A 27,400-nucleotide genomic window follows, 5' to 3' on the forward strand; every position below is an offset into this window, starting at 1 on the left:
GCTCTGATTTAGATTGTAGGTTCCCTTGCATAATGGATGGATCTCACTCTTCCTCTCTCCCTTTTTAAAGGCGTTACAAGGCAGTAAAGTACCTTGGGCTTGTCACTCTATGGCTGTGTCCACGCTATTCATTTAACACGCACCTCCCCTTGCAAAGAACCATGGGAACTATAGTTTGTTAAGGGTGCTGGGAATTGTAGCACTGCGATAGGTAAACTTAACCTACCTCACAAAAGTGTTCTGTGGCCAGAAATGGTATATATATAGTATCCCTATCGATGTAACAATAATAGCAAGTTCGTGTAACTCAGTAGACGATACTGTGTCCGGCACCTACATTCTATCCAGGGCTGGGATTGTTTTAAATTCAACTTGTAAATAAGTTTAGTCGGAAACAAATTAATGAGATTTACTCTCCAGTGAGTGAGTCAAGGACTGTGCTTCTCCCGCATCCCCCCCCCAAAAAAAAACCACCCCTCGGATATTTGAATTGAGGGTAGAGGGAGGCGTATCAGGGTTAATTCTAACACCAGCCTCTTTTCTTCCTCTTGACTTTTCCACGTGGTAAACGTCAGGCAAGGAGAGTTAGGAAGCTGCCGTTCCCTTGCTGTGGTCATCATCATCATGCACAGGTTCTATACCATGCAATATGTAACAATTTAGGCCAGCATGATACAGAGCTTCAGCTCGCGCCGAAAAAGGAAACCGGACACACAGGGCAGGCGTATTACACACACACACACGCACCACGCGACCAGGTCAAAAGTTGACTGCCTGCCTCTCCAGCTTCCCCCTCGGATCGCTCTCGCTCGGTCCTGGCAGTCCCTGATTTTCCGCCCAAGGTAACAAGCAGCATGGCTAGGAGCCGGAGGGGGAATTAGGCGGGGAATCGCCGTGTCCGTTCCTGCTGGCGAAAGGTCCGGGCCGGATTTTGCACCTTGTCCCCGGGTCTGCCTCACGGCCTGGAGGAGCTGGAGCGGCGGCTGCTGCTGCTGCTGCTGCTCTGTTTATTGAGCGCTCTTGTCCTGGTATCACTCCGCTGGCATGGAGGAGGAGGAGGAGGTGGAGGAGGACAGCACTTATCATTGTGATGGTGGCAGGAGGAGAAGCAGCAAGCAGAGCAGAGCAGAGCAGAGCAGTCTGCGTGTGTAGCAGCTCGGCGTACGTTCTGCAAATACTTCAGCGAGCTACTTTTGCAGATCGCCCCGGATTGTTCACGTGTTGACTTCCCCCCAGCTGGAGGATTTGCTTTTGCTGTGTTTTTTTTTTTTCCTTTTCCCTTTTAGGTTCCTGTTGAAAAATACAACTGAGCAGCCAAAGTACTTTTGAGAACACGGTGCGGAATAAACACCCAAACTTTTTTTTCCTTTCCCCCTACTCCCCGGGAGAGAGAAAACACAATTAAGAAAGCGGCGCTGCCTGCCGCCCGGTGGCGCGGGGTGCGATGTTGGGGTGCCTGTGTGCGCGTTGTCTGCCCGGTGTGTATGTCCGTAGGTGTCTTGTGCGAGTGTGTGTTGTGTGTGTGTAGAAGTGTGGAGCGTGGAGAGAGATTCCTGCCTGTTTTGCACGCATGTGGGTGCGTGTCTCTCTCTTCCTCCGTTTTCATACATGGGGGAGACCAAGGAGGTTTTCGGTCTGGGATTTGTTTTGGAAATGATGGATTATTTCAAAGGTGGACTGATCTGATCTTCACTCCCTGGAGTTTGCCACCGAACAAGCTACCGATCAGTTTGTTGGGATTCCTCCTGTGTTTGTTGATTGTGTCTGGCGATAACCTCGCAGCACCGCCTCCTGGGTCTCGGCTTTTAACATTTTCTTTAGGCAATTTCTTTCTTTTTTGTGGGGGGCGGGCGGGGGGAAGCTTTCTTCCTGCCGGAGAGGATCGACAAGGAAGGGAGAGAGGCTTTAAAAAATTTTTGGGGGTATTTTGTTTTAAACCAAACAACCCCAAAACATTTCGCTGGAGATCTGCTGCTTCCCTCCCCCATGGTCCGTTAAAGAGTATTTTCCCCCGGAGGACCCCCGTGTTTGTGCCTGGCGTGTGGCGCCCGCTTCTCAAAAGGGGGAAAAGTTCTTCCAAAATAGTGTGCGCGGAGAAGAGGATGGGGGATTTTGCAACCCCCGCCGCTGCCGCGAACGGCGGCAGCCTTTGCCTCAACAATAACCTGAGCAGCAGCCTCGGCGGGGCCGGGATCGGCGTGAACAACGCTCCCCACGGCCCTCCTCCCGGTAACAGCGCTACTCATAGCGGCGGCGGCGGCGGCACTAACGGGAGCAGCGGCGTTCCCAAGCACAGCACCGTGGTGGAGAGGCTGAGGCAGCGCATCGAGGGCTGCAGGAGGCACCACGTCAACTGCGAGAACAGGTACCAGCAAGCCCAGGCCGAGCAGCTGGAGCTGGAGCGAAGGGACACGGTGAGCCTCTACCAGAGGACCCTGGAGCAAAGGGCCAAGAAATCGGGGGCCGGAGGCGGCGGCGGCGGCAGCAAGCAGCAGCAGCAGCACCCGAGCAGCAAGCAGCAACAAGATGCCGAGTGTGCCACGGCCGAGCAGAGGAACCACACGCTGATCATGGTAAGGGGGCGGGCGGGCGAGAGGGGGCTGGAGGGCGGCTGCGGAGCACTTGTGGGCTGGCGCTTTCTCATTTGGAGTTCTCCCTTCTCGCCGGAGCGGATGTAGGAGGTTGGGGAGGAGGGTGGGGGAAGAGAGAGAAAGAGCGAGAGAAAGCGAGGGATGCTTGGCTGAAGCCAGGGAATGGGCGGAGAGAGGAAACTTTGGTCCTATAACTAATATGGGAATCCAGGAAGCAAAATGGACTATTTGAAGAGGAGTTGTCGAAGCCTCTGCATTGGTGGGGGTGGCTAAGCCGCGCGCACCCACTCGCTCGCTCTCTGTCTCTCTCTCGCTTGCCACTTGGATCAATCACTCAGGTAATGATTCTTCACCTGCCGGCGTCACACACTCTCTCACACACACCCCACTTCCCCCAGTCGCTCACAGGTATCATTGCATCGATCACGGCGCAAAACAATGAAACAAATGAATTGTGCATTTGGCTGTTTCACGTGCCATTGGAAGAGCTGCGTAAAAACGCACACGGGAGAGCCGACGCGCTTGGAGGGTCCCCCTTGTTGTGTAGGCAGTTGTGGAGGAGCGCCGGGAAGACCAGGGGGAAAGCACGTGCGTGTGCCTGCGCGTGTATATCTCTCTGGCCAGCGTGGGTGCGTGTCTGCAAGGATGCTCGCTGCCTCTTTAAATCCAGCGGAGGGGGAGCTTTGTGGGCTGGCTTTGCGGAGCGGGAGTGACAGCCCTCGGGAGGAAAAGTTGGGCAGGTTCCTCCTCGGCTGGCGGCGGCGCGTGAGTGTGCGCGGCGTGCAGCGGACCAATCAAGTCTCTCCAAACTCGCCCCAGCCACTCAGCGGCCGCCTGGGCTGCATTTCTTTCTTGCCTTTTTTTCTTCCTTTCCTTTTCGTAATTCTAAAGTTTCCTTGGCCTTTTAAGAGGCTTAGAAGAGAACAGCAAAGGGGCGGGAGCTAACCTGCCGTTGGCGTAAGAACTACTAGTAGGAAGTGGCGTTTCACACTCACCCAGATGGTTAAAAGAAATTAAACAAGAACTCGCCGGGTCACCGATCTTGTCTTAAAACAAAATAGTCAGTACGTGTCCCTATTAAAACCGCCCCTCCCCTTGAAAATCGTCCGGGAAGGATCGTCTGCCGCGAGCTGCTCTGATCAAATCGATTAGGAAATCCCTTTCCCACACCCATTCTACCTTCCCAACTACCCTCCGACAGCTTTAGTGAAGGGAGCGGAGAAGCGGTCAGGGTTTTTTTTATTTTAACAGATCTGTTGTCAGTCCCTGCTTCCAGCGTGCCTGGTTTCCAGTAGGTGTAGCCGAGTAAAGCTAATCGAGTTTATGGAGAGCTGTGAAATATTCTGCCTTTGGTGGCGCAGTGATTGTGTCGATGGGAGCTGCTTGCCGAAATCCAGGCAGATGGTCTCAGGGGCAGCTGGAGGGCAGGGCGAGGGCATTCCTTTCTTTATTATTATTTTACTTTGGCTGCTGTCGCTCTTTCGGATTTGTTTGCTTATTCTGTTGCAGCAGCTCTCCTAAACCAGGGTTGCGGCTCTAAGGCTTTTCTACTGCGCCCTAGTCAACCAATTACTAAAATACGGTGTTCATTTGGAATATGTATACAGTATGTATATTAAAAGGAAGCTTCCTCTTAATCCCGAGCCTCAAACAGGAACGATTTTACGCAGGTGTGTTCAAAAATAAGTCCACCTGCACTCAGTGGGACTTACTCCCAGGTAAACGCGTTTCGGATTGAAGCACACGGACTGAGTTGTGACTCCCCCCTTTTAAAAAAGTGATTGCCTACTTTCGAGTAAACATGAACAAGGTCGCGCGGCGAATGTTTGCCCAAGTAAGACGTGGAGCTTAGATTTAGGCAACCGCTCGCAAGGTTCAGTTTTTAATAAAGGTCTGCTGCTGTAGCTGAGCTGGAGAGAAGCGGCTGCAAGGTCCCTTTGCCTTCCTGCTGCCCTATGGCCGCCCTAAGCTAGGAGCGAGCCGGAACCTCCCCGCCGCCCAGCTTTTCGGCAAGCCACCCCACCAGCTGGCGTCTGCCTGACAAAGCCGCCCTCCCCTCCCCCGGCTGGAAGTTGGGTGGGAGGCTTGGAGGGCGCGGACTGACGGCGGGGTCAGCCGCAGTGGCAGCCCAGGAGGAGCTGGGGCGAGTGGTGCGACGCAGGAGGCGGAGGCTGGCGGGGCGGAGGGAGAGAAAGGAACGGGCGCGGACCTTGCGGGAGACAGCCGCCGCCGCCGCCGCCGGCTCCTCCCCTGTCGAGAGAAGGACCATTTATTGATGTGGGACTCTTCTTCCCCACCCCACCCCCGGCGTCCGTGTGTGTGTGTGTGCGCGCGCGCCTCCTCAGTTCACCGGGGCCGCCTCGGCCCCTCCCACCGGCGCGCGAAAGGCCGGCTCAGCCGCGACCCGCAGGCGGAGTCCGCTACACCTTCTCCTCCCCCCCCGCCTGCCGCGGCGCTTTGTCTGCTCTATCGAGCGCTCAGCCGTGGGGGGCGGGGAAGAGCTTAAACGCGGCCCAAAGTGCGCCCTCCTGGAAGCGAACGCTGCTGCGCGGCGTGCCGCCTTCCTCCTCAGGCGTGGAGAAACCACCACTCCCCCCTCCCTCCCTTCGAGGGTGGGGGGTTGGAGAAGGAAGCTGCTGCCGCCTCCCTGCTTTTCCAGGGAAAAGGCAGCCGGAGAGGGAACGCCCCTTGTTGGAGACAGCGGGGCATTTCTCCAGTGCAGCCGGGAGGAGAAGGAGGGGGGTTGAGATAGGCAGATAAAGCGCTCAGCCTCACCACACAGGAATAACCGCCCCCCCCCCACGCTGCCGCCGCCGCCTTCCTCCCGCCCGACCTGGAGCGCGAGCCGGTCTGCGGACGCGCACACACACACACACACACTGGCAGGGAGAAAGCCGAGAGACAGACGAGTCAGAGCAAAGCACAAAGGGAGGCACCTGACTCGCAAACAGGAAGCCGACGAGGCGCTGTTCGGCTGCCCGTCTGCTTGGCCCTTCCCGGCCCTCTAATAGGATTTGGGTTCAGTCCTCAAGCTGTTTCACGCTCTTTGCTCCCTAATGGAGCTTGCGCTTGCGACACAGTGGCGCACTCGGAGGACTTGGGCAGGGAGTTCATGCAAGCAAACAAACAAAAGCCTTCTTCGCATTCCACACCCCCCCCCCCCTTTTGAGCTGCGGTACTGACTCACTAGTGAAACAATAGTTTCCTTCTCTGTCTCTAGCTTGCAGATGGGATTTGGGAAAGGCTTGTAGTTGGAGAATCTCTTTGCCATGGGCAGAAGAGGGTGGTTTGTTTTTTGATGTGCTGGACAGGTCTAGATTTCCCTCCTGGAATGGCTCCTTTCCCACCAGTAATAACAATAAAGTGGATGTTGTAACATCTGTTTTGATAAGAAACCACTGATTTCCCTCGATATAATAATTCGATCATATTCTTCACTTGACAGTTAATAAACCTTGCTTTGCTTTTGGGGTCCAAAATACCTTTTTAAAAAAAGTTTTGGATTTGTTGCAGTTACAGGTAAGTTGCAAAATCCAGGAAATATTAGCTTATAGCACATCCTTTTAAAATAAAAATTAATGTCTTGTTTAAATCTGCAGTCCTATACATACACACTTGGAAGTAGTATCTATTGGACTCGCTGTGTCTTGTGTTTGAATATATATTGATAGGACTGCAGTGAGTATCTTTGAAACTCTCTTGGTTAAAATTACTTCTAGTATGAAATCCACAGCTAGGGATATTTGCATTCGGCTTCCACTATCATTGGAGCATGCCAAATCAGTGTGTGCTTTGCTGGTTAAAAAATTTGAATGCAGTGTTATTTACAGCCATTTTAAATAAGGGAGAGAGTTTCATCAACAATGTGCTTATAGAGAAAGGGTTTCACCAGCAATATAGTTACGATTTGTAGAAAGATTAAGAGCAAATTGTGGTTTTCCAACAGCGTGTAAGGGAGCTCCCTAAAGAAGAGAAGGAAGTTGCCAGGATAGGTGTGAAGCTTTTTGCGGTGTCTTTGAATCCAGTTTGTGAGACTTCATAATGAGAACTGTGTCCTCCTTCCAATCAGTGAAACATGATCTGTGATGAATACAGACCTCCCCAATTGTTGTACTGACTGACAAGTGCTGGGGGAAATGTGAGGTGGTGCTCTGTCTTCAGAGAACACTGCAGCCCCACGTGTCTGATTCCTCTTTTCCTAATCCTCAATAGAGAGAACAATAAGTTGCCTTTACTGAGCTGTATTTTGTTTGTTTGTTTAATCTGTGGAGGCCTAAACTGTCCTTCTACACGTGTTTCTCAACGTATGCTGTACTCCATAATGTGTGCTTTACTGAACAGCTGATCATATTTTATAAATACAGTGGTACCTCAGGTTTAGTACTTAATTTGTTCCGGAGGTCCGTTCTTAACCTGAAACTGTTCTTAATCTGAAGCACCACTTTAGCTAATGGGGCCTCCCGCTGCCACAACACCACCACCGCACAATTTCTGTTCTCATCCTGAAGCAAAGTTCTTAACCTGAGGTACTATTTCTGGGTAGCCTGTAACCTGGGTCTGTAACCTGAAGCGTATGTAACCCGAGGTACCACTGTAGACTTTTCCTCAAAGGCATACACCTCAAACTTAAAAGTTGATGCTCTCTCAGAGAAAGTCAGTACAGCCTCATTTCCACACCCAGGGACCTGCACACTCCATGCATTCTCAGTGCATCTTGGCAAGCCTAATCTTCTAAATTAAGGATGGGAATCTGTGCCATACCAGTTGTCAATCCTTGGTCTAACTGGATGTACCTAAGGCTTCCAACAGCCCAAAGGAGTCTAGGCATATGGTGATGGATTTGCTTTTCCTGGGGGCAGCTGCATTTATTGTTATTTAATATTTATTCATTAAATTTGTCAGGGGAACCCAAAGTGATGTGCAACTGTGAGTCATTCCATACTTTCCTTCAATTTACAAGATCTCCGCCAGGAATGGTAATTTGGAGAGGGGGGTGGGAAACTTTCTCCAGCTTCCAGAGGGAATCTGATTTCTCACCTTTCCATTTAGTTTGTGCTCACACCCACCTTTAGCAGCATGAAGAACACATTTTTCAACGTATATGTTCCACTGACAGTCAAACAGTTTAATTTTGGAATAAACATCATCAGATGTTTGTCATTTTCTATTGTCATATTTACTGTGCAATGCATCGCTTTGACACATCTTGTTTGTAAGGTGGAGACAGAAATAATGCATAGGATTGAACTGGAAGTCACTTGACAGCAGAAACTGCATGTCTGCTTGGAAGTAAATTCCCATGTGTTCAAAGGGGCTAGTTCTCAAGTCCCTGTGTGTGAGCTTTTGTCTGAACTGAAGCGAGGCCAATGGTCCATCTTATTAAAGGCCCTTCCCTCCCCAAAATAACCACAGGTAAAATTTCAAAATACCATTATAGAATAGCCTACCTCAGAGAAATTTATAACCATTTAATCCCAGTTTTGTGAGGTTTGGGTATGAGCACTTGATAGGGGATGTATAGTTGATTTTGCTAAATCTTTGATTTGTTTATTAATAATAACATCACCAAACATTTTCTTCATTTGGCTATAGCAGCGAATAATGAATTTAGGAAACACAATAAGAATTGTACAATAAAGACATGCATTTCTTTATTATTATCCATTTTCCAGCCTAGTCATTGTGAAAGCCAGTTTTAATTTCTCTGTTACATAACTAGAAGTGTTTTAATACTGTGCTAGTTAGGTTTGTTTAAAAGTTATTGATGGAAAACTTGCAGTTCCTCCAAAATGTTCCTTTGCTCATCATCAGACTAGTTCCAAGAAACATCTACTCATTCCCATTCTTAGCTAATCTGCTTTCTCACTTCCTACTGTGTTGAGTGTATAAATTTTAACTTGCTGAATGCATCTTAGATATTTGGCAAATGCACTTCAGTATTGGAAACCATCTTAAAAATTATTTAATGTTGTTAAGCCATGCCCATGTGATGGCCTATTACAGTTCTGCTCTTCTGTACTGGTTTGTAACTTTTCAAATTCTAAAAGACTTTTCCTGTAACTGTATCCTTGACACCTTATACTGACAGCCTCATCATATGCCTGCTTACTCAGAAGTAACTCCCGCTGAGAGTCAAGGGGGATGTGGTTATCCGTGAGTTCCGCCTCACATCTGGTGAATATATGTAGAAACATGGGGTGGGTGCTGATTTAACTGCAAAGGCTTGCAAGGGAATCCCTCTTTCTGTCTGTCTTACTTTTCCACAGCTGGGCCCTGATATCACCTTTCAGTACCAGAAATAAGCCCAGCTAGGTGAAAGCAAAGTGTTCTGGGAGGGAGTTTCTAGGAGTTAAGCCCCAAATAGGGGGAAACCTCTGCACTATTCCTCATTTGTTGCCAAAATTGAACCTCACTGTTTAGTTACATTAGTACAGCAAATATAAATTTGAATTAACAGGTCAGGTAGATGAACTCGGTGGCCCTCAGGGTCTCTTCCAACTCTACAGTTTATGATTCTATACTCTTGCATCTAGTTTGATCCTGAGTTTTGTGGCTCTTACTTTCAGGTCACTGTGCATAGGGCTGTTGCCTTTGAATCAGATGCAATACATATTTACTCAGATGTAACCAGTTGGGCTTCTTTCTGGCTAATTGTGCAGAAGATTGTAGCCTTTGGTGCTAAGGTATCCTTTGGTGGTGCTTGATAGTGAGAAGCACTGTGCTGAAGCAACACTCTTGGATTCCTGATTGGTTTTATAAGAGGCTAGAATTATGGTAGCTATGGAGTCTTCATTGGAAGTACTTACAGCACCATTTATGCTTCCGAAAGAAGGTAAGTTTTTGCCTGCAACCAGGAAGAGCACAGCATGGAATATGCAGAGAAAAGGAGGATGGGATGAAGGAAAAACAAGATACAAGGATGAGGCTAAAGTCATTGTAAAAGGCAACTGGGGGCCAACGTAGAGGCAGAGAAGGGCGATGTGTTGAGAAAGAGAGATTATTTTAGCAGGAATATTCTGAGTTAACTGAAGAGGTGAGAGAGAACAGGAAGGAAGGTCAGAGTGGCAGTGGTCCAAGGAAAAAATAACTAGGGCATGAACAGTTTAGCAGAAGATGCAGATTTGGCCAATTTTGATGAAAAACCAGTGGTTGGAGTTGGCAGTAAAAACAGAGAGGGGAATGAAGAGCCAGCAGTGGGCCTAGTTAGTTTTATGCTTAGAAGGCAAAAGAGAGAGACGTAGCTATATCTAATCAACAGGAGGCTTGGGTGTCTGCAGAAATAATTCGGGGGGACGGGCAGAGAGATCCATGACTTTTAAGTACAGGTATTTGACTTACCTCTGAACTCCACACACTATTACATGGTGCTGAAGAGCAGCAACAAGAAACAATAGTGATTTACTATAGTGTATGGGATTATATATTTCTGAACTAAATTCTAACAGATTGCTCTATTTGTCCATTGAACAATAACAGAGTAAGGCACCAGAAAGACATAGAGCTATAATTTGTCCATTGAACAACAATAAGACTCTGAAAAACAAATTAAAAACCCCTAAGGCTGAATTTTTCACCTTTTACACAGAATCTCCCTTGGCTGTGATGAGTGCCAGATATAAGATCTGAAAGTAGCCAGGCTTTTGTTGTTGTTGTTAATTCCTGTCCACACGTAACATGAAGGAAAATATACTACAAAGTGGATCGCTACTGAAACAAAAATGGGAGACTCTGAGGCTCTTGGCCAAAACAGTCAATAACTACTTCTATAAATTTCTCCTTGGGATGGGTCCTCAGCATTGCTCTCTGGATGTTCAACAAACAAGCCAGACAATTGCTTTTCATGCATTGTTGAATTTAGCCATGCCTGTGCAAAGTGCTGAAGGATTGTTCAGTTCAGCATGTTGTAACTGGGAGGGAAAGTGCTGTCAGGAGAGCCATTTTAATAGCAGGGAACCGTCTAGTGTGGTCCAGCAGTTCAGCAAGGTTCTCGGTAAAGTAATAAGTAAATCCAGGTAGGAAATGTAGATGGACCGCCAATAGCTCTCTTCTGTGGATTGGTTAGGATGATTAGCATGGTTTTGACTGGGAGTCCTTGGAGACCTGTACCCTGCCCTTTAGGCCTTTTTCCAGCTGGCCTGGGAGGGGGGGGCTCTGACTGACTCCAGCTACAACAGCTGAGACTGCTGAACAGAATTTTGAACTGGGGTATTATTTAGGGGGGCTGTTAACAGCATCTTTGTACAGTGGTACCTCAGGTTACATACGCTTCAGGTTACATATGCTTCAGGTTACAGACTCCGCTAACCCAGAAATAGTACCTCAGGTTAAGAACTTTGCTTCAGGATGAGAACAGAAATTGTGCTCCAGCGGCGCGGCAGCGGCAGGAGGCCCCATTAGCTAAAGTGGTGCTTCAGGTTAAGAACAGTTTCAGGTTAAGAACGGACTTCTGGAACAAATTAAGTACTTATCCCGAGGTACCACTGTATCTATATTTTGGATCTTATGATTTATGTGGCAATTTTCCAGTTTGATTGTGTACTTTTTAATATTGTTTATCACTACTCTTGCTTTGTTTGTGGTTATGTAATTTTTTAGATGCTGTAAGCCACCTTGAGCATTGTTTTAACTTTGGAAAGGCGGCATGCAAATAAAACGATTGATTGAGTTTTCTGTTACATGGTTTGTCTAGCTGCTTTAAATTTCAAATCCATTTCACCTTCCAGTTTCTTGCACTTTTCTATTACTATTGTGCTCATTAGGTTTCCTGTGTTGTTATGTTATTCCTAGCAACTCTTGTATATATGTTCTTTCATTTTCATTGCATCTAACTTCACAAACTGCAGAACTTGTTCGACCGGTTCTAGCATCAAATAATATTTGCTTATAATCACAAGTCAAAATTATCATTATTTATTAAATTTGTATACCGCCCTTCAACTGAATATCACTAGGCATTGGGTTGGCTAGAGCTCTTTGAGAGTGTCAACAAGCATATAGATGGTCCAGTGCACAAAGGGTACTCAAGACTTTCAAAAAGCTTTTGACCAGTTACTTCACCAAAGACTCCTGAGAAAGCTTAGCAGTCATGGGGTAAGAGGAGATGTTCTCTTGTCGATCAGAACTGTTAAGGTGGCCAAGTTTGCTGAAGATACTAAATAGTTCAGCATCATTAAAACAAAAAGGGATTGTGAAGAGTGGCAAATGATATCTCCAAACTGAGTGAATGGGCAGTAAAATGGCAAATGCAATTCAAACATCATGGCCTTTTATGGCTACTTTAAACTGTAAAAATGCTACTCAGAATTTTGGAAGCGGATGGTGCAGCTATTGTAGGACTGGATTGGGTTAGCTTTCCCCAGGGAATGAGAACTGGAAATGAACATAGTTCAGTTCCACAGAAATACACACACACGTATATTTATTCAGTAATCACACAATATGGCTTGATCAAAGCATATAGATGTCAATGGGAAAAGATTATTTTTGTGTTACATTGACTTAGTTCAGATGTACTGGCAAACTTTGTTCTCCTGAGAGCCTTGATGAGTCTCAGTGTGCTGTGTTTTTCATGTGCCAGGAGAAGAGATTGGAAGCCTGCCCTTCTAATTTGTGGTAAGTCATAGTTTGCCCTTTCCATCAAATCTGGCAAACAGTGGCTTGTCGTATACTAGAAGCTAACACGTCTAATTCCTTCTCCTTATGTGCAAGTGTGCAAGCTTGAGGGTTGCACTTGCCTGCTCTTATAACAATATAACAACTCTGGAATGTTGTTATATATGAATTACGCCATGGTGTCCCTTGTATCTCAGAGTGGGGTGCTCAAGGAAAGGGATTTTTTCTCTAGGATCTTGACAATGACTTGTGAATGATGACAATTCCAGCTGAATTTTGTGGAGAGAGAGAGAGAGATACTTGCCTCCCCCAATTTTTCAGACATATGCCAGCAAATATTGCGGCAAATTAGTATATAGAATAATGATGTGATTCTCAACATGCATTGATGTTTTCAGATGTTCAGGGATTGGGTTTTTTTCTGGGACTGTCAACTTAAACTTGTCAGGCTAATAGTGTCCTTTATTATTACGTTTCTATCCCACCTTTCCTCCTAGAAACTCAAGATGACAGACATGGTTCTCCTTCCACTGCATTTAATTTTCATAGTACTGTGAGGGAGGTTAGGCTAAGAGATGGTTGATTGCATTTTGTGGCTGGCCCTCCAAGGGCAGGGTGAGGTGAGGTGAGGTAACCTCCTCGGGCATAATGATCCACAGGGGCAACAGATCCCAATGTAGATCTTTATTCCATCCTTGTTCCTGATGTAGATCACCCTTTCTTCCCTTGTGGGGAGGAGGGGGTGCAATTTTGTGTTTCACCTCAAGTGCCGAAATGTCTTGTGCCGTCCTGGTTTAATGACTATGTCACAGTGGCTGATTATGAAAACCAGCTGGTAGTGAAATGTAGATCCAATTAAAGGTGTGCAGTAGAAGGATCCTTAAACATGACTATCAAATAATAAAACAAATGTCTGTGCCTTACCTTCCAAGGATAAGCTCACACAATACTTTCCTACTACTGTTTTGCATCTAGGCCCCATTAGGCAATTTCTGCAACTTGAAATAGAAAGTATTGTATGACCACCAATTTTCCCCCAGAGTAAATAACAATGACAATGGCAGTGTTATTTGAGGTTTCATATACTTTGTGTTATTGTCTTGAGCATATTCTGATATTTTAGTTACTCGTTCATGGGCATATATTGTCTAATATGCTATTATTCATCTGCACTAAGGATTATTTCTCTCTCTCTTTCATTGGAGCTCTCACTTTGATCTCTCCTGCAGGCCCATACGCACACACATGCACTCAGTTACTGAGAACAGCAGAACAGATGCAGGCCTAAAAGGGTGCTTATTTATTAAAGTTCCCTAGTCTTCTTCCACCTTACTTATACAACCTGCCTGACAGGTACTCATGATTCATTTAGTGTGTTCATCCTTACAAAAAACATTCCTCCTCCTTGTTATTTATTATATAAAAATACAATCTCAGCCTGAAGATAATTGCTATCGAACAAATGTACTTTTTCTGTTTAGTATAAGAAAATTTGCTAACTACTTGTTCAGATAAATGCCCCCACGGAATTAAGAGTTATGAGGGTGCTTTGTGAACATGACAACAAAACAGCAAAAGTTTGGTACAACCTTTAGTGCTATCAGTACTAAAGTAGAGGGGGAGAGGAATACCATGAAATCAACAAGGAATAACTGGCAAGCCTGACTTTTTGAGAAACAACAACTTGGAAGCACTCTCAGATATGATCCGAACCTATCTCTTCATAGCACTCTGAAGGTGTTAAAATATTGTCAGTTCAATTTGAAATCTATACACTAGTTTGTACCTCAGTAGAATCGGGTTGTTTTTCACTTGGACAAAACTAGTGTCTACCGTATTGCTAGAGATTTAAATGGAAGGCAGAACGGGCAAAGGCAGCAGGACAGATTCTCCCCCTCACCATAATATTTAACAGAAGTTTTCATTAGCATTATTCATTCAACTGCTGTGTGATTTGCTGCCTTCTATTGCATAACCTCGGAACATTATGTTACGTTCGGTCAGAGGCCTGCAAAACCTAATGAGCAAGCCTCGATTCCCGGATTAGTTGTTTGGCCGCATGCCACATACCCTGATATTGCCACAGAGAAGGAAACGGGAGGCATTCAGAGTGAAGACCTTGAAGCCAAGGTTCATGCTTAGTTAACAGTAGATCAGCACCCACTTAGATGACTAGAGCCACTTCTGAAGTGGTGGTTGGTATCCGAGGAGCAGTGGGGGGGGGGTGCCTTACCTTTTCCCTACACATGGCTGCTGTTCTCCAGTGTCCAGTATAGAGTTGCTGTTGTGTGGTTTTTTCCCCACATTTCCCCACTTATAATAGTCCATTGGGAGAAAAAGCACTTGGGAAGGCAATATGGAGTGGTTCGGGAGAGGGCATTCTCTGTGACAGTCCCTAGGGTGTGTGGTTCCCTCCTCACAGAGGTGTGTATGATGATTTCCTTGCATAGCTTTCATTGTTTGCTGAAGACTCTGCCTCAGTACCCTGGCCTTTGACACCCGATACCCTTTTAAGGCCCATGCTCATGTCAATTGTCTTAACTGACTAATACTGCATTTTTATATTGTTGTAACCTGTCCTGGGAGCTTATGATGAAGGGCAGGTAAGGGAAGCAAGAGAGAAGGAAGGAAGAGAGAAGGGCAGGAGTGGGAAAATGGAGAGGGGTGGTGGTGAAATGGATGGATCAAAGCAGGAGGAAATAAAAGTCATCTGCAAGTGATCAGTTGAGACCTGGCAAGTGCGTTCTGTCCCTTTCCCAGCAACCTCCTTGGGACAGGGCAGGGGGAAGAGAAGGAGAATGGGGTGCACTCCACCCACTTTTGACTCTGGAACCACCACACTTACTTTAGCCCCCTGCCCCAGCAGATGACTCCCGAGACAGGAAAGAGGTTCCACACCACCGAGATGAAGGATTGGGGGTGGGGATTCTCAGATTAAAAACAGGCATTAAACAGCAAGCAGTCCTATCATATTACTTCTTCAACATCAGCACAGAAGTTAGCTAATTTGTTTTCAGTGTCGATTCCACCATGCTTCTTGCACATGAAAGAAGCTAAACTAAACTTTGAATATGAATTTTTATAGTGGGGTTTCACCCAGCCTGTTTCTTTTCAGCAATTAAGTTTGGTATGGTCCTTTGCCTGGGAGGTGAAATGTGTTATATTTTTAGAAATAAATATGTGATGTCTACAAAACAACGATGCATCACCATTTCCAAGAAACTTGCATAAGATTTACTTACTATTTAAGGAATCTGGAACATTGTTTTGCTTTCAAGGAACTGAAGCTGCCTTGGTTCTAAAATAACTTACCATCATCCCCCCCCCCCCCCGGGGGATATATCTGAGGAAGACTGTGGAAACAATATGTGGAATTACAAATCTGCATGGATATGGCAGGAAATCAATGAAAGCTGGAAATAGATCCCTGCACATTCGGTTTTGTGGATTTTCCCTGCATCACCTATGTACATTTTGGAACTTTTCCCCCCCACAGTGTAAGATGTCTGCTAAATCTTGCTGATTACAGTTTTGGCATGTGTTAACTTTAGTGGAATAATGTAGTGAGTGTACAATATTGCCAGCAAGTTTCTTTTTTATGTCAGGCAAATTACCCCCTGCCCACCAAGAGAAAGTTAAACACCTGCTTGCTGAAAGTTAGCAAATGGGGATAGTCATTCATTATTGCCTGGGGTAAGGGGCAGTATGTGGGTTTTCCTAAGGGGACCCTTTTCATATAACTCTGCAACTTAGAAAGTATGAAACAAGTGCATACATTTTTAGACTGTGAGTAGACTTAAGTTATTCATGAATGAAACAGTCTGATTCAGGTCATGAGAGGCCAGCTGTATGCATTCCAGATGTAGTTGGCTTCAGAGGGACCATTTGTGTGCATGAAATGAATGTGCATGTTTAAATCTTCACACAACTAAGCTGCTATTACAGCCACTCCAACTTAAGTATGACACTGGAGAATGTTGTGAATGGAAGATATAATAAACTGTGGTGACAAGATAAAAAAATATTCTGCAGTACTAACACTACATGGTAATTTCAAGAATCTTTTTTCTTGCATGTCTGAAGAACTGAACAAATACAAATGCAATATGTTGTTAGAGCTGTGGAGGCAGGTACCGTATCTGTGATGGGATGCAGCATCATTTCAGCCTGGAGAAGTGATAACCTTGAGTGAGGCCCTGTTCCATGACCACTCAACAATTTTCTCTATTACAAATCCATTTTTGTCCAAGAACAGTGACTTTGAAAGAGCCTGCTCCTTTTCATTAATGCCTTGGCACATCACTCCTTCCTTGAAGGCTGAGAAGCAGTTTGACTTGCTTCAGATCCCTTTTCTTTCTTTTTTAAACAGTACCAAGGTCTCTCTTGCACCACTAATGGTGCTCTCATTCCTCTCTGGACAGCCGGGCTCTCTATGTCTAGAATCTGTAAGGAGGAATTACTGTACATTTGGGGGAAATGTCCTCTGTCCTGATTTTGAAGGAGTGTGATAACATGCTTTATTGTTACTGTCTATGGGCACAGTTCATAGCAATGCACTCTCTCGTGATGGGTAATATGGTGACAGTGGGAATGATGGAGTAATGCCACCTCGGTTACCATAAAGAATTGCCTACTTATTAGAATCAAGAAGAGGCCCATAACTTTAAACAAATTATTCGAACTGACTAGAAATAATTAAATACATGCTTGAGAAGGGGGTGTGGTGTTTTGGGTTTGAAGGAAGCAGGTGGGGATTGGTAAAATATTTGGTTTGTTTGTCCATAAGTATGAGAGTTCACCTTGCGTGGAAGAACTTTTTAAAAAATGAGTTATTTATATAACAGCTTGTAATTTAATAAGCTCATTATTCATTAGCAGCTCTGTGATGTAGGCATTTCTTCTACGTAGCTAATCAAGAATTGAGGTTGCAATGTGATAAAATTTGAATACAATTTGCAGTTTTTTTAAAGCAATAATTATATATCAGAGCTGCTACATTTTGTTTCTTAGTTGGTGCTAAAAAAAATCTCTTTGTTGTAGGAATTTTGATCAGAATTTTTTAAAAATGGTATTTTGGAATGTAGCTAGCTCACTGTATGATAATTCGGATATACTTCATTGTACTAAATTCCATTTTCACTTCAAACGAAGGGCCAAAAAGTCAGTGGAAATGTTCAAGGACTCTAGAGTAAGGATATCTCACCCTACAGTTAGAGCCAATAAATGGTTCAGTTAATCTTTTCGCCTCTTTTCTGAACTACTTAGAAACAAATTGATTCTTGGCTGATAGGAGGGCACAAGTAGCGCTTCAGGAAGAACATAGTGCTTCTCTTTTTGTAGAGTGTACTGGCAGTGAATGGGTTTTCTTGCTTGTTCTGCAGGGAGACCGCATTTTGATTTAAAGTTATGAGTCACAGTATCTGAGGCTTGGAGGCGAACACACTATCTGTAAACAGCAGCCAAAGGGCACACACTTCTGCTTTTGCAATTGGCAAAGTCTCCTCCTTACTGCTTTAAAAAGGAAGAGGGGGAAAAAAATATCACCATGACTCTTTTTATGTGTCTTTTCATAAGAAAAGTTTTTGGTGGATCCTTAATGGTTAAGTTCCCTGAAATGAAATACTATGTTGCTGTCTTAAAAATAACTGTTTCTAAGACACCAAGTCCCATATGAGCAGGCTAAAACAGACTGGGTTTTCTGTCTGTTCTGTACATTTTGCAGCTTCAGTAGTGCAGTTAGGACAGTTTGATCATATCACCATGTATATTGTCTCAAAAGAGCTTAAAAACAACAACCCAACAACACCATTTACTGTAGGTCAGTGATCACTTACATTGTACACATCTAAAGAAAAATGAAATTGTAATAGTGTACTCCTTTTTGTGGATTGAAACTGGATTCAAAACAACCACCACCTTTTATTCCAAAGCAAGGCATCCTGCATTAATAAAATATTTTGTTTGTTTTTAAGAAGTACTTTTGGATTCTTCTGCTGTTGCTTTCTGTTTTCCCCATGAAATTTCACCTAATTGGCACAGCAGTAACAAACGGCTTACTGCTTTCCTGCATTGTTCTTTACAGTTATCTCACTGCAGAACACATTACAGCTGTTTCCTAGGTTGCTCACAATTCTAGTTGTTGATTTTTGTGTTTTCTTTACATATTCTCAAAAGATGTGTGGACAAGTTAACTCTGGAGATGGTTGAGCAGTGGCTTCCAGAAGTGCTATTTTTACAATGCCAGCTATAACTAATGACCCTTGTTTTCCTTATTTACTCTTTCCTCTACCATGTGACTAAGCTCTGCGTTCTGACATCAGAAGTTAGTGTTACTGCTGCCAGAATTCCTTCTCCAGTTGTTCCTTTTCAGCTGACCTTTAGACAGTAAACGAGAGTGCAGAATCATGAACATATGTGCCCTTCCCTAACCAAACGTAAAGCCTATCTGATCCGTTTGGCTGTTTGCTCTAATACAGTTCTTGAAGAGAAATATTATGAGCTAGCAATTTGAAATTTAGGCATGTGGAATGAGCAATAAACAGTACAGTGGTACCTCTGGTTGCATACACTTCAGGTTACAGACTCCGCTATCCCAGAAATAGTGCCTTGGGTTAAGAACTTTGCTTCAGGATGAGAACAGAAATTGTGTGGCGGTGGCACGGCAGCAGCAGCAGGAGGCCCCATTAGCTAAAGTGGTACCTCAGGTTAAGAACAGTTTCAGGTTAAGAACGGACCTCCGGAACGAATTAAGTTCGTAACCAGAGGTACCACTGTATAAGCTAATTGACAAATGGCACCTTAAACCTGGCTTATGGTCGCTACAATGGAATGACTAGGTGCCTTTTTTGCAGTGGGGCTTATTATTATTTTTATTCATTTCTTTTCTATATTGCTTTATATTATAAATAAAAATCTCAAAGTGGTTTACAGCACATTAATACATTACATGTATTACATTACAAGCAATCTAGAATAAAACGAATTGAAACTTCAAGGAAAATATTTCAGATCCTTCTCCAAGTGAAATTTTGCTTTCCCCATATTTATTTACTTCCTTAATTTATAGAGCTGCCCAATAGCAGAAGTACTCTAGGAAGCCAATGTGGTGTAGCAGTTAGGATATGGGAGTAGGACCTGGGAGATCCAGGTCCAATTCCCCACTCAGTCATGAAGCTCACTAGGTGACCCTGAGCCACTCTTAACCTACCCCACAGAGTTGTTGTGGGGATTAACTGAGAAAAAGGCGGGCCAGCCAGATGGAGATGTCAGTCGCCAAACTGGCATCCAGAGGTCTCCACATGGTCGCAGTTGGACACATGCCAGTAGTAAAATGAAACCTGGTACCTGACTAATTTCTAACACTGGCTCAGATATGTTGGTATAACTCTCATATGTTGGACAGGGACTATTTACAGTGAGGATAATTGTTTAATACAGTGTTTCTCAAACTTGGGTCTCCGGCCGTTGTTGGACTACAACTCCCATTATCCCTGACCGCTGGTCCTGAGTTCAAGTGTTAAGTGAGATGGAGAGAAACTGACACCTGTCCACTTTCTCCACACCAGGCATAATCTAGACCCCTCTCTCATGTCTCCCCTTCACTCACCTCATCACATACAAATGAATTTGGATAGAGCAAGTATATTGCATGCTTTGTTAGTGAGTTATTGGTGACAGGCTAGCCCATCTCCTGAAGTGAATAACTTAAATTAGAACTGTTTCATTTCCATCCCTGTAATTTCAGTGTTATAAACAAGATGAATAATGAAAACTAAGGTGTGTTTCACAGATTATGTTTTTTTTATAGGCATTTGCAATGTACACAAGAAAATTATGTTTAATTTGCAGTAGCTTAATGAGGCTAGCATTCTACTTTTAAAAACATTTTGGAAGATCAAATTATTACAAATGCTGTATTTCCCAGTGGATGAATTTACCTTTGTTCTTTGGCTAACTAGTTTATGAATAGGGCTTTGCTTTCTTTCTTCACCTGTTGCTTATCTGCGATACTTGTAATTAAGAGCTGGTCTGCCACACAGGAAAACTCTCTTGTACAGCCCTTGTAAGACTTGATTAATTTGTGCTACATGTTTGAATACCCTCCCTAATAAACACACACAAAACCACAAAACTTCTCTGTGCAAAGAAAGTAGCACTTTGGAGAAGACTTCTGTTTGGCCTCCACTGACCTGCATTCCACTTACCAGAAGCTGGAGTATGTTTTTTTTAACATGGCAATATATTCAGTCCTTCCTCTGCATTCTGAAAACTACACTCCTTGGAAAGCCATGCCTCCTGGTTTTTCTACATGTGTGGATTGGACTACATTCCATTGAAATTTTTTTATTTAGAGCATTTGCACCCCTATCTTCAGCTATAAAAGCTCCCAGAGTGGCTAACATACAGTCACTTTAAACAAGGCAGTCCCCGCCTTCAGGATTACAATCTAAAACAAAAAAACGCAGCACCATAATGGGACAGAAAGGGGAACCAAATTGCTTTTGGGTTACCTCAAAATTAAAACATGCACATATATTCCTTGATCTTGCATAATTTATCATGCTCTTGCTAGCCATGAGTTGAAACAAGAAGCTACACGGAGCATCAAACCCAATTCTTTGCTCAGCATGTTTTTGGATATCTCAGATTTTAGGAGGAACAAGGTACAGTGATACTTCGGGTTACAAACACTTCCGGTTACAGAATTCACTAACCCGGAAGTAATACCTCAGGTTAAGAACTTTACCTCAGGATGAGAACAGAAATCGTGTGGTGGTGGCGGCACAGCGGCAGTGGGAGGCCCCATTTTTAAGAACAGACCTCTGGAATGAATTAAGTATGTAACCAGAGGTACCACTGTATACGTTTTGAGCAATGGCCTCAGCAGTATGGAGACAAGGCAAGACAACGTTTCAGTGTCACCCTGGACAGCTCCATGTAGGGCTTAGGCTGGAGACCCCAATGACATCCAGTAATGTTTGTCTTCTTACACAATGGAAATAAATTTGTGCATTGAGTCTTCTGGTTTCCCTTCTGTTAACCAAAACCCATCCATCTTCCTGCATGCCTCCAGAGTTTGCTACAGGTAGTCCTCCAAGACTCTGAAGGATGAGAGGACACAGAAACCTCGCTAGGTCTCACCCCAGAAGAGCGGACCTGGAATGTTGTTTCAGCAGCAGCCATCATCAGACTACCATGAATAGGAGCTGCAGCTCTCTCTCAGTAGCTAGCTCTGTTTTCTATGTGAGGAGCTCTTAATTTAAAGGGGTCCAGTCTATGTTAGCAGTTGTTGACTGACTCCAATGAAGCCAAAGAGACTGTGAATCTATAGGGTTTCTGTGCTGGAGTCTTCAAGGTCAGAGAAGGGCAACACAACCAGAAAGGCCAGAGAGGCTCTGACACAATGGGCTGCCCTTGCATCAGAGTCTCTGGTTCAGTTGCCCTGAGGGCAATTCCATCTCCCACTCTGAATCCCCAATCTTTCCCCCCAAAGATCATAGACTTATGACACCAGGTGAGGCAAGAACAGCAAGACACACATCTCATAGTCATTTAGAATTCATTATTAGCAAAACTTGCCCCTCTGGGATTGAAGATATTACCACATGGAATGGGGCTTCACAATGGGGAGAACTGAGATGGGGAGAACTGTACCAGCAACTAAAAAAAATGTATATATGGGCCCACATTGAGTTTACTTGCACAGAAGAGTGTTTAGACCTGAGATTTAAACTCTGTCCTTTTTTTATGAATCAGAGGGTTCTAGGCACATCTAGACTCATTAGTTCAGGCTACACTCAGGTGATATGCTTGCAGTGTTTTATGTTCTGTCTCAAACTGTACTATGTAAGAAGGGCTCCTGATTACCCAGGGCAGGGTGCTCCAACTTTTCATCTCAAGTGGGCTGCAATAGTACGTTGACATGGAACCAGTGGGCCACACACCACCATGTCATGCGGGGGGAGTGAGGCCAAAAATGTGATGCTCCCTGCAGCCGTCATGCTGTCTTTCCAAGGCTGAATAAGTGAGTCACTGGGCTTTGGGAAGGAGGTGCTAGGCTGTGGCATAGTCCTAGAGCCCTCATATCTTCTTCCCAAAGCTGGAAAAGTGCTAACTGGGCTTGGGAAGGAGCCGTCTAGGCCTCTACGACCCTGTCAGAGCCCTCATGCCTCCTTTCCAAAGTCCTGCGCCTTGCTTACTTGGCTTTAGGAAGGCAGTACGAGGGCTGTGGGGTGGCGGTGGCAGCGGTGGAATCCCAAGTTGCTGAGGGCCACCAAAAATGGCCTTAGGGCCACATGTGGTCCTTGGACTGTGTGTTGGGCCGCCCTGATCTAGGGTGTCTCTTACCCAAGTAAGCCCTGTGGGTTAACGGCTTGATCATGCAAACCTCCAGTAGAATGGTTTCCAGAGCCACAGTTCAGTTCATCTCACGCCACACGGGTACATTATCTGCAAGCCTGGCATATCATTTTGCATGAGCAAGTCCTTGCCATAAATCTTCTTCCATAGTTCATCAGAATGTGATGTCCTTGTCAAATTCTCATTTAGCTCATTTTGTCTGCCTACCCACCACTTCCAGTTAGCTCTGTTGTCCCTTATTCCCTTGCGAATGCTTGCAGCATTACTGAGTCAATGGGGCTGAACCCTAATGAAGGCTTTTGTTGTTATATTGCAAATATTTGCAAATCTAATAATTCAGCAGCGTGATGGTTGTCATTATATAATCTTTCCTATATGATAGATTACAATATAATAAACCCCACGCTGCAGAAATAAGGACCTTTGCGTCCTGAGGTTACTTCGCTACCTGTAAAATGTTTTCAGAGAAAATGTTCTCTCATTCCTGCACTCCTTTTACATCGCATGTAAAGGAGACGTTTTATGGATTCGAGTCACGTAGCTCACTGTGGATGAAGGAATTTGGGCATGGGAATTTTGACAGATAAATGATGTTGTGCTGTTTGGCGCAGGAGGAGGGAAGGGGGAAGTAATACTGTCAACAGCAGAGCAATCGCTTCTCGCTTAGGCTGATTGAGGCCTCAGGTGGACCTTTGTTTCTGATGCATTAAGGTATTGGGCACAAGTCACACATCACAACATAGCCCAACTTAACAATTAATTGGGATTGAAAGAGAACCTTGTGTGCGGGTGCCTAATGTATCTAAGTGCACAATTGTTTTTGTTTTATTCTCTATAAACATGGGTGTTGCTTGAGACTGGGGAAACCCAGTCAGATGGGCAGCATATAAATAAATTCTTATTACTATTGAGAGGGTTTGCCAGGTAAAATGTCAATGAACTGTTCCTTCTCCCTGTCCAAACATCTTATCCACATAAACATTTTCTCACAATGCAGTCCAGTTCCCCAACTAGTGAAGTTTCTGAAATTTATTTATAGGGTGATACAGGGAGATACAAAGGTCCATACATTGCAGGGATCCCAGGCACAGAAATGCATTTGCATCTTTCCCCAGAGGGTCCAACAGGGGAGCCTGGGCCTTCTAGATCAGGGGTTGGAGGTGGGCTATGCTCACACCACAGTTGTATCCCCAGGCCCAAAACTGTGCTTTTCTCCATAAGACTGAATGGTAGCTATTCAGCTACACATGAGAAAGTAAATCAACCAGAACACCATTGGGGGAGGGGAACAGCTATGCCTAGCCTTTTTACTGTGATCTAGATATATTTTACTCCTGTGACAAATAATAATATAGGTCAGGGGTGGCCAGCTCCCAAGAGACTGCGATCTCCTCACAGAGTTAAAAACTGGCAGTGATTGGGGTTCAGGTCAAAGTTGTTGAGTTTTTTTTAGGAAAGCCCTGTTTTTGGGTGTTCAGGTCAAAGTTGTTGAGCTTTCTTTAGGGAGGAGGAAAGCCCCATTTTTGGGGGGTGCAGGGCAAAAATGTTGAGCTTTTTTTAGGGGAGACAAAGTTGTAGAGCTTCTTCGGGGGGAACCAGTGATCTACCACAGACGTTCAGTGATCTGCCAGTAGATCATGATCTACCTGTTGGACGTGCCTGATATAGGTGATCCAATGCTCAGTAGGAGGCTTTAGATTGGTGCATTAAGGCCCCTAGTCTTGTTGATTGGAGGCCATTACCTTTGTCTCAGTGGCAGGGGTGGCCCATCCTTTTTGCTGGCTGAGGTAAAATGGGAAATTGCCTCCCCCTGCCCCCCCAGCCTTGCTTTCCAAGGTTGCACGGGGAAGCTGCCACACAACCCCAGTAGTGGCGGCAGGGGCATATGGGTACCCAGAGGACACTGCCCCTTGAGGTTCTGCCACCCAAGATGACTGTTTCAGTCCGCCTCATGGGTTGGCCAGTGCTGCTCAGTGGAAACACTTAACTGGTATGTAAGTAGTGAGGATGAATTGGTGACATTGTGATAGGATGGGAAAATCCTGCTCTCTACCCAAGATTCTGTTAAAGTTCTGTGTCAGTTATAGTATATTCTATTTTGATGTATCATTCCCAGCAGCTCCATGAGTCAGCTTAGGAATAGCAGACTAGTTCAATAGTAATGCCAAACCATTGTTTGGTGCTGCGTGAAGGATCCTTCTGCTTGCCTCCTCCTTCTCCTTACACACCATAATTTCCCCCTCATCTTCCTTCTTGGTTTGAGGCAAAACATAACTGGAAATTAGAAGCAAATACAGGTTCATTCTGGTTTGCATTCTGGTGAGCATAACCCGTAGTGTGTTGGCGTGGATAAAATGACAAACTATGTTTTTCCTCAAACCAAGAAAGAAGAGGGAATTTCAGAGCACGAAGTGAGGAGCGGAAAGTGTGAGGATAAGGGTCCTTGTAGCTTATTCATTTATGTGGCATCCAGCCATGATTTGGTGCAACATTGGAACCAGCCAAGTGGCTGGCCTAAGGCTGCCCAATGAGTTTCATGGCTGAGTAGGGATCTGAATCTGGGTCTTCCACATTCAAGAGCTTTATTGTAACACACAGGAGCCACCTTAGAAATGAATAATTCTTCAAAATGAGATTTCATGGCTCACAGCAGAATCGCAGGCGCTCAGATTCTGGACCCCTTTGCTAATTGTCAGAGTGTTTGGACAGACCAGCCTGTTTACTCACTGTTGCTTTGCCTTCTGGGATTGTGACTGCTCAGTTTGTAACGGCAGGAAGTTCACCAGGAATCCCTTTTCTTTTGAAATCAAAATAGTACAAAGGGATGGTGTGTGAACAGGAGTAGGTAAGTGAAAACATGATTGATCCTTTCTGGTGGCTAGTACCACTTTCTGTTTCAGCTCCAGTTCTTTACCACAGTAAAGGGACAGTTCGCTAATATTCTGCTTCAGTTTATAGTTGCCACTTTCCCTTTCCTTCCTCCTCCCCCATCCCTTACCACTCCCACTGAGGATTTCTTTTAGGGTTGTGTGTGTGTAAAGCAGCCGTATGAGAGGAATAAAATAATTTTGAAGAGAATTATATGGCGAGAATTTTGACAATGAGTGGAAGATTGTAATTACTCTCTTCCATTAGACTCAGTGGCTTTGGACAGATAAGCTGTATTGAAACGTGTGACCAGGGCATGGGATCATGGATTGTCTTTCACTGTTGTCATGGCGACAGTGATGCAGGTGGCCTATAACTGCCTGGCTGTCAGATCTTATACATCAAACTGGTGCTAAGTGAAAATATGTTAGAGGCATTGAGGGGAGGGGGGGATTGCCAGCAGTGTTTGTCGGATCAGGTGGAAGAAAGCTAGCCTCTCTTAAGAAAAGTGTGTGTGTGTGTGTGTGTGTGTGTGTGTGTGTGTGTGTAAGAGAGAGAGAGAGAGAGAGAGAGAGAGTGCAAGCTTTAGGTGGCTTAGAAATAGTTCTTAAGAGAGATCTTTCTTCATAAGGGCAGAAATGGCTTTTAAAAAGTGGGTATAAGACACTACCAAATATATGCATCGTGTATATGTGTAATTATTAGACCCTTTCTAAAAGTTTGGATGATACAATTATATGGAAGGCAACATAGGAAAATACATTCCAGCTGCCAGCACTATCAATTCACCCACCCTCAAAGGTTCACGGCAGTTTTTTAAAATATAGTTCTGATGAACACTAGATGGTTGTAGGTAGACCTGGGCATGGAGACACTGCTAAGACATAACTGGCAGGGTTTGGGAGGGAACCAGGTTGAATATAGATGATTAAAAGTAAATTTCAGAGACTCGTACTAGGTGCATAACCTCAGTTATGATTCTTAAATGTTTCTTAAAAGCAGTTACTCATTAGCAGTAATCTTATAAAGGCACTTTTTTAGCCTACAAAGTGTTGTACAGCAATTATAACATTCCTCCTCACAACAGTCTTGAGGTAAATGGTTGTAATCCCCATTTTAGTTTACTTATCTGAGCAAGAGAGACAGCGGCCGAGTAGAAACTACCCCTTTCACACACACCCAGTCCAAGCACAGCATTTTGCCATTACTCATCCTTACCAGTTCAGTCAGCTAAAGGGTAATGTTTTGTTATCAAACATTTGCCTGGAAGGCCCATTCTTCCGCTGGTAGCTCTCAGAGTTATGCTCATCATGCTGTGCTAGTTGTGTGAAGCAGCTTACATAGATAAGTGATCATGGACTCATTATAAAATAATGCAGTACTACTCATTTAAGGCACCCTTATAGCTTACTAGCAGCCTTATGTCCTGTGTTGCTTGGGAATTCCAAGAAACCAAAAAAGTGCAGTTTTGAAAGGTTCAGTCTGCCATCTTGATTCAAAATGGTGTCTAATCATATCCAAACACAGATGAAACTTCCTTAATCTCAGGAAACATCATGCAAAATTTAGTTACAGTGCTTTTAGAGATGTCCAGATGCATAGAGAACAGGGAACTTTCCAAAATACATAGAAGACCTCCTCGACCAGTCTATAATTTTGAAATACTGAGGTGGGTGTTTCGGACAGTGAAAGTGTGATCAGATCCTTCATATTCCACTGTTTCCCTATTGTTTGGTACTGGAGGCATTGTGACTGCTCCTTAGTTTTTGTTTCAGGCTGGTACCCCTTTGGGTTCTCCTTTTGAACCTTAAACCATAATTTGGATTCATTCTGTTCTCTTCCTTTGATCTGCCTGTCGTAGACCAAGGACATGAAACTTCCACTTGAACTGTAATTTTTGTTTTATCCTGCCCTAGTTCTCCTACGTAGATACTGCAATGGAAGTGGGAAGCTAGGACAGCCTGCTTACA

The 27,400-nt window shown here is 44.6% G+C and overlaps 1 protein-coding gene across 1 annotated transcript in view; it reads left to right on the forward strand.

Annotated features, from left to right (window-relative positions):
- Positions 1-266: 266 nt before the first annotated feature.
- Positions 267-27,400, forward strand: part of MAML3 (mastermind like transcriptional coactivator 3) — a 271,623-nt gene continuing 244,489 nt past the window's right edge. Inside the window, exon 1 of the mRNA XM_083755381.1 lies at positions 267-2,573. Coding sequence (XP_083611507.1) covers positions 1,485-2,573 — 1,089 coding nt within the window. The 5' untranslated portion in view covers positions 267-1,484. The remainder of the gene's footprint in view (positions 2,574-27,400) is intronic.

This window comes from Podarcis gaigeae (assembly GCF_964106915.1).
Source record: "Podarcis gaigeae genome assembly, chromosome: 9".
Classification (NCBI taxonomy): domain Eukaryota; kingdom Metazoa; phylum Chordata; class Lepidosauria; order Squamata; family Lacertidae; genus Podarcis; species Podarcis gaigeae.